The 13,462-nt window shown below is 30.1% G+C and overlaps 1 protein-coding gene across 4 annotated transcripts in view; it reads right to left on the reverse strand.

The window, feature by feature from the left end:
- Nucleotides 1–5,337: 5,337 nt before the first annotated feature.
- Nucleotides 5,338–13,462, reverse strand: part of LOC107444487 (annexin A11) — a 31,193-nt gene continuing 23,068 nt past the window's right edge. For all 4 annotated transcript variants that reach the window (XM_043039272.3, XM_043039271.3, XM_087165864.1 and 1 more), the window contains exons 9-10: nucleotides 11,299–11,411; nucleotides 5,338–5,587 (exon numbers count right to left, since the gene is read on the reverse strand). In XM_043039272.3, the coding sequence (XP_042895206.1) occupies nucleotides 5,465–5,587; nucleotides 11,299–11,411 (236 nt within the window). In that variant the 3' untranslated portion in view covers nucleotides 5,338–5,464. The remainder of the gene's footprint in view (nucleotides 5,588–11,298; nucleotides 11,412–13,462) is intronic.

The raw sequence follows: 13,462 nt of genomic DNA on the forward strand, positions 1-13,462 counted from the left end.
AAAATTTCTTGCAACAATAAAAACTTCTTTATTTTGGTGAAATTTGTGCGTTACGTGTGTTAACTGAACGTTACGTGTGTTACCCTCTGTGAATATTTCAACTGAGAAGTCATAAATGTTGCACTAAAACATTTATTTATTTTAATTTAGCAGAAGAAAAACAATTTATTTTAGCAAATAAAATAGTTAATGGTCTGGAAAGATGGTTGTAGCCCTTCTTTATACTGGTTTAGAGAGTAAAACATAGCAAATCTTAGGCACATCTATTCCTTCAAAATCATTTCTGTTTAGAAACAAAAATGTGCTTATTTTCCAATTATTTTATGCAAATATTGCATTTTAAGTTTACAAGCATGTGCATTTGCGTCAATAATGTTCCCGAGATAGAGCATATGTCGTTTTAATTTCAGTTATAGGCGCACTTCTGATCAGGAGGGAACAGAAATTGACTTACTGACTATTTGTGTGCCACAATGTGCATCTATGCATCTTATTCAAGTATCTAACGATACTTATGCATAGATTTTATGCTTTGTATTACCATTGCCATGTATTGATCTTTTCAATTAATATCTTTATTTCCTTTTGGCTAATATATAATACTGTTGTATTAGGCATGAGTTGATTGGTTAGCTTTGCAAACAACACTGGATAGCAAATAAATATTTTTGTATAACAACACAATGATATAAATAGCTTTGCTTTTTACTTCGCTTTCAAGATTTTGTACTACACACCTATCCCATAGAAGGAACTTCTGCATGTGATATCGTAAAATATTTCCAAATTAATTTCTTTTTTTATATTTTGATTGACAAAATATGAAATAATTCAACCATATATTTATTTTTAAATTCTTAACTTGACTTATTACTATAGAAGGTTTCTGTTAGCTCATCTTCTGAAGTAGAATCGTTTTTAAACAGTCTTAAAATAAAAGTGTAGACATTGTTTCACCTTTGTCTTTGCCTTAGGAAAATATTGTAAAGGACTCTATTTTAAACTCTTTAGGAGAGTATCGTCTAAGACAATAGCTGCTGTGAATAACGGAACTGTGGCTGGATAGCATAATGCTGATTGAAATTCGTTTTGATATTCAAAAGAATATGCCATTGCAAAATCAACTTGAATTTCCCTGGTTTTAATGCTAGATATGTTTGTTTGGAAAGTATCACCTCGGATTCTTTTAACTCTTACGTATTATTGAAAGTTAGTCCAATTTTCAAGAGTTAATTCAAAACATTCTTCTTGCACATTTGCCATTATATATTTTTTATTGTGAGCTATTGTCATCTTTTTCTCATCGTTACCAAACTACAATAAATGATGGTTAGAAACCTGTAACAAGCAATGAGAAATTTTTGTAAGTATCAGAAGCACCCTTCCAACAATTAGATCCAAAATTTCTTTTACTTTATATACATAAATACTTCTACCATCACCATGTATTGTCATAAACTTAATTTTAGCCTTCCAGTTAAAGAATAAAAATTTCATGATATTTGTTTTGATTCTAAGTTTTACAGTAGCAATAAATTTTTTAGTCATAAAGCACTAAATATGGAAAATTAAACAATGTTTAGGATGCAACTGACAAAAATCAGTATAAGCCTCTTTTAGAAACATTGTTAGATAGTTCTTTCGTTTTATTGCCCGTTTTTCCCCGTAATAATCCAGAGAACCAGCCCTTGTTTCAATACAAGCATAGTATAAACAATCTAACTTTTGAAGAAAATCCATTTATTAATAATTAAGTTCATCTGAAATACTTAGTGGTGAACCTTTTACATCATTATCAATCTGTTTTGAAAGTTCAAGTCTAACTTTCATTATTTCCTTATTTTCTTTCCTTTGAAGTGCAGAATCTTATGCTCTTTTCTTTTTTTCTTCATCTTCTTATTCTTTTAAATCCAGATAAGGACACCATTTTAAGCTTATCCATTTTATAATAATCTAGCAAATGCAGTCGAAATATTCTACTTAAACATAAACGTATAACAAATAGAAGTTTGGGAAAAAAATTTCCAAAAGTTTCAAAATTATCGTCTTATTATGCTGTTTTTTTATTAATGCTTATACCGACCTGATTTTACAAAAAACCACAATCTTACAATTCCGTATTTGTGGCATTGAAGTTGCGCGGCGGTTATAAAAAATGTCCGAACATGATTTAAATCTTTTATTGAAAATAAATAAATAATTAAAGTGTATAAGTACCTCTAACACACATAACAATAACGCGCGTAACTTTTCGTTACGTGTGTTACCTTGAATAAAATTAATTTTAAAATTTTAACTATTGGCAGTTTTAATTCGAGAATTTTTTCCGTTGCATATCTTGCTTTCTTAATTTATAAAACAAAAAATTTTTAAATTTTCTTTTTTACTGAAGTTTTTACAGAAAAAAAATGCAAAATTATGTTACGTGTGTTACTGGGAAATTAGACTATCTTGATTAATCGACTTTCAAACAAGCAAAAAAATTTAGGCCAAATTAAAAAAATACATTAAACAATGATAAAAGAGTAAAATAGTTATATTTATTACTAAAAACTATTTTATTGCTCTTTAATATTTTAAGAACTCCATTGGAATATAACATAACAAAGAAGAGAACTCCTGTTAAAATTCATAGTGTTCCACCTTTTGTTAGAATTCACATAAATATTTTTTGTAATTCAAAAAACTGTTTTAACTATTAAAAAATGTACATCTTCTAGATTCCGAAATTGTGTCATTTTTGATTTTACGGTAATTTTGAAAATTTAGTCACTCAGGACCACTTTTCGTGGAATCGCCCCTCTCCTCTTTTCTGATTTGAAGATCTGGTGCTGCCATCTCTTCGAATAATATTCAACTAATTTTCTAAACATTTTACATCCACGAATTAAAAGTATTAAATATATTCATGCTATTATTCACGCATTGTTTTATTTTTAACTCGTGGTTTTCGTTTGTACAAGTAGAAATTTGACTAATGATTTTAATTTTACAAATTGCCAATTGAAACTTCGAACCACTTATGAAACTGTAGCAAGATTATCTTCATTCACAAAGGAAGCAAGTAAATAAAAAAGCATTAATAAAGCTTCGTTGACAATAGATAAAAATATACCATTATTCAAACTATTTTAATATTAAAAAATAGTTTGAAATTATACCTTGTATCAGTCAATTAAACATAAAGTTCTTTGAAATGAAAATATTTGTTTCAACAGATCTGCTAAGAGCTTAAGCGTTCGGACGGAACGATGGGGACCTAGAGCCTAGCTGATTAATTTGCATGTAAACTTCCTGTATTTAAACATTTAAACTTCATACATGTAAACTTCATCATACATGTAATCATACATGTTCATACATCTAAACTACATGTTCATACATGTAAACTACATGTTCATACATGCAACTACATGTTCATACATGTAAACTACATGTTCATACATGTAAACTTCATCATACATGTGTTCACTTTCATACATGTCAACTTGTGTAAAATTCTTGTAATTAAAGGCTAAGGTGGGGAAAATCTTCGATATATTTGTTTGTATCGAAAATATATATTTATTTCAAATACTTAAAATATCCCAAAAAACATGTAACCTTACGGCAACCGTGTGTCAGAATTTTCCTTTTATTGTCACGAAAATGTTTGTACTAAAATTCTTTTTTCAATAAAGCAAAAATATTGCAGTTTCAAACCTTTCATCCTGATAGTATTAAAAATTATAATTTAAAGTTTTTTTTAAAAGTACTGTGACTTAGGTAGCTGAGCATACAAGACGTTGCGAAAAGAAACCTTATAATTACCTACATTTAAGATTATTTGCACCTTAAGAACAGCCTTATTCAAGAATTTTTTTCCTCGCTTGAAAACCCTAAGACAACCTTGATTCAAGGTTTTTATATAGAAGATTGTTTTCCAAGATTTTGGATTAGGGTAATGTGCGTAGAATAGAGCGGATTGGATTATGGTAATGTGTGTAGATTGTCGCAGATCTCGTTTTAAGGTTAGAAGGTTTACACGTAAACCTCATAAAAAATATTTTTAGGTTTACATTAGACGGTTTTTACCGAGTGAAAATAAACCTTATTTTGCTATCTGGGACAGTACGATAATGGGCTAAAGATTTGTTTTTAACAAGTGTAAATTCACGTAAAATCCACCATATTTGGCATTTTTTAGTAAAAAGTAGATTGTCGTCTTATATACCGGATCTACAAATACACCAAAAAATACAATGATTGTAGTAATTATAACATGTTAATTAGCTTCCAAAGTCATAAGATACCTCTTTAACAAATGAATAAATAAAACTTTAAAAAATATGCATTTTAATATATCACGGGAATGTATTCGAAAGAATTAAAAGTCGCTCTAAAAACGATAGATGAACTTTAAATTATTATTACTTATTGCTAATATATTTTGATTTTATATCAAATGATTAAATTTAATATCTCCTGCTGTTATATGTGATTAAAAAACATATATAAATATATTTTAATGCGTTAAAAAATAGATACCAGTGTTGGTGAAGCCGTAACTAACGGAACAATAAATTATTAATATGAAAAATCTGCATTCTTTAAATTTTACAATTATAAATTTTCTAGTAAACTTGAAGATAAATTTTAAAAATTCAAGGAAAACTCCTTTAATTACTCAAGTATTAAAGAAGTATTTATTTAGTATCTTTTATTTAGTACTTTTTTTTATCATATTTAGTATATTTTATTACGTTGAAAGCTAAATGACAACTTCTTATTAATATAGTATTTATGTTATTAAAAAAAATTAAAAAAAGTTATTTACAACACAGTATTAAACACGGTTCTTTAATATTAGTAGAAATGTTAGACACAAATGTTTTTAAATGTCGGGCACTTGGGACGAAGACCCATTGACCTCAGAAAATGCCAGAACTGCTACTCTCTTCTCGTTACCCAGTGAGCACCTGTGGCGAAAACCAGGGTGGTGGAGCAACGCCGCCCACGTCACACAACCACAAACCCGTTTATAGAGCGGGTCACATTCACACACAAAGAAGAAGGGACATAGAACACATAGAGAAAGAAACATCCATGCCCTGAGCAGGATTCGAACCCGCGACCATCGGCTCCACAGTCAGGCACGCTAACCACCCGGCCACCGGGTCGGCAAGACACAAATGTTTAAAGTTGCAATAGTTAAGGGTTTGGCCCTGATTTGATCGGGGGAAAAACTCTTATAATATACAGACATACAGACTGAGTGTGATGTTTACGTCATATTATTCTTTCCTATTTCACCTGTCTCTAAATTTCTCTCATTTTATTAAAATAGTTACACAAATAAAAACTTACTAAAATATTTATTTCAATATAATTATCAGAAATGCAGCAACAACTGCTTTTAAAGTTAGAATGTCTGCAGAGTAATATATTATTAAGGTAAACAAATTCCAATCCAAATAAACATCCACTATGGCTGTAGAACCCTCAGCAGAGCTTTCCTGAAATCCCCACTTGTGTCAGCTGCTACGTCCTCGGCTATATCTTTCTTAAATAACTGTAAATACGCTTCTTTAATGTCCTCCAGGTCAATCTATTGGAATATAAAAAGTGAGATTCATGTTATCATAAAAAAAATTTTAATGAAATATTTATACAAGGTGGTCTATAATCACCGCCCTTGATATATACTTTTAGAATTCATGTCAGAAATTAAAAACTAAATGTATATATACATAATAATATGAATAAAATATGATTTTTTTTTCCAGAAATGTAACTTGATGATGGAAATATATATATATATATATATATATATATATATATATATATATATATATATATATATATATATATATATATATATATATATATATATATATATATATATATATATATATATATATATATATATTGTGGTGGTCCTGAAAGAGTAGATACCACCTCGCACTAGGTCTGCTCATCGGCAAGTCAGATTGTGCAGCTCATAGGAAACGACAAATTTTTTTTTTTTTTTTTTTTTTTTTTTTTTTACAATTTTGCAAATCCCACCCAAAACACAATCCTCACAATAGAGCTGAGCCGACACGCCTCTACTTGAAATGATATTATATACAAGTAACTAGCATAAAAAAGGCATGTAATCAGCCAAGACATTTAGTAACAGAACCTAGCTGTAATTTGTATTCTAAGCGTCACTGCGCGTCAAAATTGTGAAATGATTTGGATGTTTAAATATTAAAATCAGTAAATTCACATAATAAGAAGAAAGTGAAAAATATTAATAATGTCGACAGTATTAATTTCAAAGCTTTTTTTTTTTAATGTAACACGGTGATGTTGAGTTGTTGTTACTGTGTTATACCACTTGTCAATATTGACAAGCCTATTTTAAGGCAGAGGGGTGCGTTTCTTCTTGTTTTTCCAGTGGCACCATCTATGGTTAAGAATTCGCTACACACATACGCCACAGCCCATTTTACAGAGAAGTCACATCCGCACACCTCCCATCCATCTACAAATCGTAGTTTTGACCTGAACCAAAGCACTATCAATTTCCGATCCAGCATCCCCAGAGGTATTGATTTGTTAAATGATGTTGAATTAAAATGTTTGAATGAAGCTATTTTTCCTTCTTACAAAATTAAGTCCCTCGTAATAAAGAAGATATTTCATACAGTCATGAATACTTCCTTTAATTTTTAAAGTGCAACTTATTTAAATTAGAGAGTGTTAAATTTGAGATTAATGTTGTTTGTAACTTGAAATGAAATAAAAATTATAATAGGATAAATTAAATGTAACCCACGAAGTCCCTCGTAATAAAGAAGATATTTCATACAGTCATAAGTACTTCCTTTAATTTTTAAAGTGCAACTTATTTAAATTAGAGAGTGTTAAATTTGAGATTAATGTTGCTTGTAACTTGAAATGAAATAAAATTATAATAAGATAAATTAAATGTAACCAACGAATGCTTGAAAAATCTTCTGTATATTTTTGTAAGGAATTAAAATATAAATGATGGTTTTTTTAATTGATAAATTAAAAAAAAATTTAATTACCAAGCTCTTTTTCTAAAAAAATGCTAAAAGAATTTTTTTTTTTAATTTTGATTTTGACTATATTAATTCATTAATACTTTTAAGTGGTTCAAAAAGCTTTAAAACATGGTTTGATTGAAAGTCAAAAATTAATAAGCATTAAAAATTATTAAGCATTAAAAATTATTAATAAAAAGTAAAATTTAAAAGAAAAATAATAATAATAATTTTAAAAAAGCTATATTTAGGTGAAAGAGTTTTATTGTTGTGGGCATATCTATAAATATTATGAAATTTTCTTAATTAATTTCAGAAAGAAGTAACATTTTTCAACGTCTCTTGTTGCGAGATGGATATTATCATCCATTAATAATCAGTGTCTCTTCATTTTATTAAACCTCCAATCTCACCTAACAATGTAACTTTGCAGTTCATGTAAACAATACAGTCGCTCATTGTTTAGAGTCGTTATTAGCAAAACTACTTTTTTTTTTAATCTCAACAATACTTTAACTATTAAATATGCTAACAATGAGAACTTGATTTTTTTTAGTCATTCCTACTTTGACAGTGGTACGATTAACTTGTTCTTATTAAGCTCTTTTCAAAAAAGTGTTAAGAATATCCACTGACATTATGAAGTGGTTCAAAAAGATCTGCAAGTTCTTTTCCAAACTCAGTTGCTGTTCAGCTACCATCGATGAACAGGGTGAAAAATCTAATTCACCTGCAACTGACTTTGTGCAGACTCAGTCTGGCACAAAGAGGAAAAGATGTCCAGCTGATCAGTCTGCTGATCAGGGTGTGTGTTACCATGAGGGTTTCCCATGGGCTTATGTTGTGTCTGGACAGCCTCCAAGAAAGAGGAGGAAGAAGGTTGCCTACTAAAAGTTAACCTTCTCTTGCAGTTGCTTTTTCTGTGGTTTTTGGCTTTAAGACAATTAAAAACCAAATGATTGATTGCATTTTACACGATTTTTGGCCAAAGGACAATTAAAAATCGAATCACTGTCTGCTTTTTATACGGTTTTTGGCAGGTCAGTTAAAAACCGATCCTATCTGATGTGGCACCACCTTGTCGTGGTGGATAGGCTTTAAACAAAGAGTGCCACAAAGATTTCAACCACTTGAAAATAAGAGAAAGGAAAAAATACTTAGATTATACTTAAAGGTACATAATATTTATTAACATATCGATTTAATTGTATTTCATAACATTAATTGATGAAACAACTACTATTAATGCTAGGGAGAGGGGTTTTTTGTAAACTGAAACAGACACAAATAAATAATTAAAATGTTCTTCTCAATAATTATTAAAGATGTATCCAAGACCTTTGATGTATAGGTAAGGTTATCGGTTAGTACAATTCTCGTTTTTTTAAGTGCCTCTTTAACAAATCACTTTTTTACATTTAATGTTGAGAGCTTTGTTTTCTGCTTCATGACCCTCATAACTACTAAGCAATTACCCTCGTTATTTTAAATCAATGCACATTGTTTCATTCAGAAGCAGTTCTTAAGTTTCAGAAAATTTTCATGATATAAACTTTTCTTAAAAGACTTAGGTTCGCTTACTTAATTCAAAATTTATTTTGTGATTCTGTTTGAACCCGAATCATTTTACACTGCTACCACTTTCTTAAAAAATCTGTTCCAATAAGTACTTCGTCGAATTCTACCGTAATTTAAAAATTTCGTTTATTAATTCATTTAGAGAATACAAGGAATTAAAAATCTATACTATATGTAGGACTTCGTGCAAGAAGTTGCCCATTAAGACTTTAGCCACTCAGCAAGTGATTTTGGTTTTTGCCTCAGGTACGAGAGTCTTTAAATTATTAAGGAAGAATTTAAGGAATTTACTTCAGAATCGATGATCAAAAGATGAATGTTTCATTTTATTCGAAACTATAAGTCTAACTCTGTTTCGTAACTAACGTTGAGTTGTCGATATCATATCGCATTTGCGTCTGCTTATATTCAACTCCATATCTTTGTATTATTGAACACAACACAGGAGACAAGAAAACTTCTGAATCAAGCATTAGGTTAGTTGATGGGGAAACGATCATTATATCCTCCGAATCAGACCAGCTTTAATTTAAGGGCGCTTTTTCATTACACGACACGATAACGACAAAACGGATCCGATTGTCGGCGAACGACAGAGGGGCAAGTAAAATACATGGTCAGCAACGGAGCGCTTTTTCACTCACCGATACGATAACGATTATGTCATATCCGACAAGGCGATATCGTTTGTCGGAATCGAATGTCGGTTAGGCAAGCAAATTTCTCCTCAAATCGTGGCGATTTTATTAGTTGCTGTGTATCTTTCCTGTTTTATCTCCTCTTTTGATATCATTATTTTATTCTTTTAATCAATTTTAATCTTTTATTAGATCATGTCAAATGTAAAATTTGAAAATAAAAGTTTTATATAATTTATTCTCATGTCTGGTTATAAATTTTTAATTTTATGAAGTTGCATTTTTTACATTATAGTGAGGTTGAAAAACTCAAACAATCATAAAAGTTTCATTGAAAATTTTTATAAATTCATTATATGCTTTAATGAAGAAATGGTATTTTGTATAATAGTAATGGTTTGATAAGAAGGTAAATAAAGACCATTATGTATTTCAAACAGAACTCGATCTAACTACTGGTTTCTGCTTGATTGAATAATAAAAAGTCTGCTCCCTGATTCAAGTGAAACATTTTTTGAAACATGGTAGAGCGGCTTCATAAGATAAATTTGATAAAACTCATTTAAACAATCATCTAAAAAGATTATTCTAAATGAAACTAATATTTTAATTCGATTTAAAAAAAAACGTTAATACTTTAAAACATTTAAAGAATTTAAGTAATGTTAAGTGATTACAGACGTAAGTTGGCGAGCAGACGCCAACTCAAAAGCCATATAAAAATTATTCCTCATTAACATCATTCTTGTTCTTGGTTTCTCTCATTCGGACGTAATTAAAAAATTTATTTGGGACTTTTTGTAGCTTATGGAAAAGCACATAAAAATCTTCTTCAACATATCTTGCCTCATTTATTTCGTTCGTACTTACGTTGTTGCAAAAGTTGCGCCAATAAAGGCTGTAGATTAGCGGCACTTAAAAACCGCCAAATCTGTAGCTGCGGTGGCGTCAATACGTAAGTACCATTTCGTGCACCCAAAAACGTTTCTGCACTGCTAACTTTTTTCTTCTAAAATAAAGTAAGAAGTTTGAGACGACGATTATCATCCGGCATATTTAAAGTTTTCAGAAAAAAATCACAGCAGAACACAAGCAACTGCTCACTTGTTGGGTCTTTGTGCCAACTAAATTAAATGAATGCCAATTTCCGATACTACAAATAATTTTATCAAAAAAAATAACATATTTTATTTCTTAAACATTTTAGAACACAACAACATTTATTATATATCTAACTCCGTTGCCAAAACGAATTCAAAACTAAAACTTATAATTTTTCAAAACACGTTCAAATAAATTATTTAAATTTTATGTCTCTACACACTCAAACTCAATACATTGAATGAACAAGAATTTCTACTTCTCGGACTAACGATATCGGACAAGTGAAAAAACAATTGCTTGAACGATCCGACAAAGACATAGTCGTTCACACATTTGTCGTCCGATTTTGTCGGTATCGTGTCGTGTAATGAAAAAGCGCCCTAAGGGTGTCGTTTGAAGATTTTTCGCCAAGTATAACATAAAAGCCACAGTTTAAGCGTTTTACTTTTGAAACAAAGACAAAGATATAGTTTTAAACTTTAATCTTGGCGTTAAAGATTTTTCTGGATCGAAAAAATAGCTCAAATATTTTTTTTTTAAATTCGCCAGTTTGGCGAGATTTTTCCATCCAAGTGGAAATCTTTAAAATTGAAGAAAAATTCTTAATTCTTTATAGTTTTATCAATTCTTTATTGTAAATTTGGAATAATTTTTCAAATGTTAAAAAATTAGATCCTAAGCTCTTTTCTTTTTTACATGACATGCTCTTTTCTTCTTGTTTTCGTTTTGCGCCATTTTCATAATTAGCTTTGAATTATATTTGAATTTGTTTCAATACTCCAAAAACAGCCTTAATGAGATTTAGCCTTCAGAAATATTTAATCCTTCTTAAAACAACGGAAACTATTATCGACATTTTTATAATTAATGTTTTTCAAACCAATATTCTGTTCAAGCAAATATTTTGTTTTACCAATTTTTGAAAGAGGAACCATATTTCTTACCTCTGATCTCGAAACAAGTATTCTAACTAAAGCTGAATCATCTGTCCCAAGCCCCTTCAAACATTCTTTTAACTCCTTCGCAAAATAACGATTTCTCTGCTTTATGCAATACACTGAAAATGAAAACAATGATTGAAGTATGTCATTTGAATTATGGTGAAGAAAAAGACAGTATATATGATAATTATTAAATTGATTTAAAGATCAAATGCAAAAGTTCAGCTTGACGAAAAAAAACAATAACAAATAAGGAATATATACATTTTTAATTTCGGTTGCAAAAATGCACAAGCTCTATAGCTTAGTTTCAAAATTAATCGAGTTCAGTTTTGAACGTGGCTAATCATATTCAGCTGACCAAGACAAACAGACCAATTGCTTAATATTAGCGAAATCCAAGTTAAAACCATAAATTTTAAAACTGCGAAAAACCAAAAAAAAAAAATCTAATCATTATTATCTTGATTTATTCCTATCGATTGTATGTTCCCAGATTTTCGTTATCTTGATTTAGTGTTCAGAACGTTAATTTTATAACATTTATTGTTTTACACACATTTAAAACAATTATCAATTTCTACCTTTACTCAAAGGCCGGGATAGCCTGCTGGCTGGTAGAGCGCATTGTCCATGTCCGTGAGTTCGAGGATTCGAACCCCGCAGGCCGAAGACTCCCCGTGTAGTAAAGTGACTGATGCACGTTAAATCTGTCGAGTCGCAAAAGTCCTCCATGTTCCCATAACAAATCAAAACCTCTGGGGGTACTGGATTGGAGATCGATCGTTCTCTGATTCAGGTCAAAAATTACGATCTGTGGATGAATAAATGGATGTAGGAATGGGTCCGCCCTATAAACAGGTGCGACGTATGGTGTGGCAGAAGTCGAATTCTTGTCCATAGATGGCGCGCCACTGGAAAACAAGAGCAATCGCACCCCTCTGCCTAAACAGGCATACTATCAACAACAACAACTCAAAATGTCGAATAGTAGAGCTAGTAATTAAAAATACACTGTTATCACGTATTGTACCTATAAAACATAAAACTCTTACGCAGAATTATCCACCTCTCGGCGAGCAGCTGATTTGCCTTTGTGTCCACAGGCAGGAATCATATACAAGGAGATTCAGTACAACGGTTACAAACTAGAAAGAGTGGTGGAGTACATCATAAGAATTAATAATTGCACGCATGATTAACACATATAGTCGAAAATTTCATCCTACGTTGTTGAGATGTCTTCCCTATATTGGACTAGCTGTTCAAGCATGTTTTTAACGATGTTTGAATTTATCTAAACCATCTTATTGTTTCTGAACTTTATAGTTTTCAATAATATAGTTGAAAATCGTATTTAAATACTCTAAGAAATCGTATTTTTTTGTAATTATGGATTCGGTTATAAGTCCATAATTATTAAAAGTCCATGGCATTGAGTTAGACGATAAATCAAACAAATACGATGAAACAACCAATCTGGGAAATATTCAACGTCAATTATGACAAAACATAAAATTAAGATAATTTGGATGAATAACAATACCGATACTTATGCACCTGAGCAACCTGTCAGCATTGTAGACGCAAACTTTTCAGTATTGCATAAACAGTACATTTTGGAGGAAAAAAAATAATAATAACATGTTAAAATGTTATACAAACTTTTGTTTCTAACAACATTTAGTTTAAAATTACCTTAATTTAAGCCACTTTAAATCAAGGATTTTCCAAAAACAGTTATTAAGACATACAAACGCCTTACGTATTTTTATTCCATTTATACTTTAAAGATATATTCACAAAAATTCAAGAAAAATATCTTAGTAACCATACAAACGCTTTCAGCTACATTATAAAAAATATAGGATCAAATTACGGTATAAACTACCGGCACTTTGGATGAGCCATCCATAAAATCCATTTTACCGTAAAATATTATACCGTAATTTTTACAGTAATATTTAGTTAGAGTGATTCAGTAATTTTACGGTTATTATTACTGTAAAAATTACGGTATATCAGATTTTTTGTTCCGTAACATGTTCCGGTAAAAATGGATTTTATGGTAAAAAGTACCGACACCTTAAGTGCCGACACTTTTGCATCGTAATTTGATTCGAAATTTTTTATATTGTAACTGTGCTCTCCTCATTCTTACACTGAG

This window comes from Parasteatoda tepidariorum, chromosome 1, assembly GCF_982258835.1.
Source record: "Parasteatoda tepidariorum strain Cologne lab strain chromosome 1, Ptep-v5.0, whole genome shotgun sequence".
Lineage (NCBI taxonomy): Eukaryota > Metazoa > Arthropoda > Arachnida > Araneae > Theridiidae > Parasteatoda > Parasteatoda tepidariorum.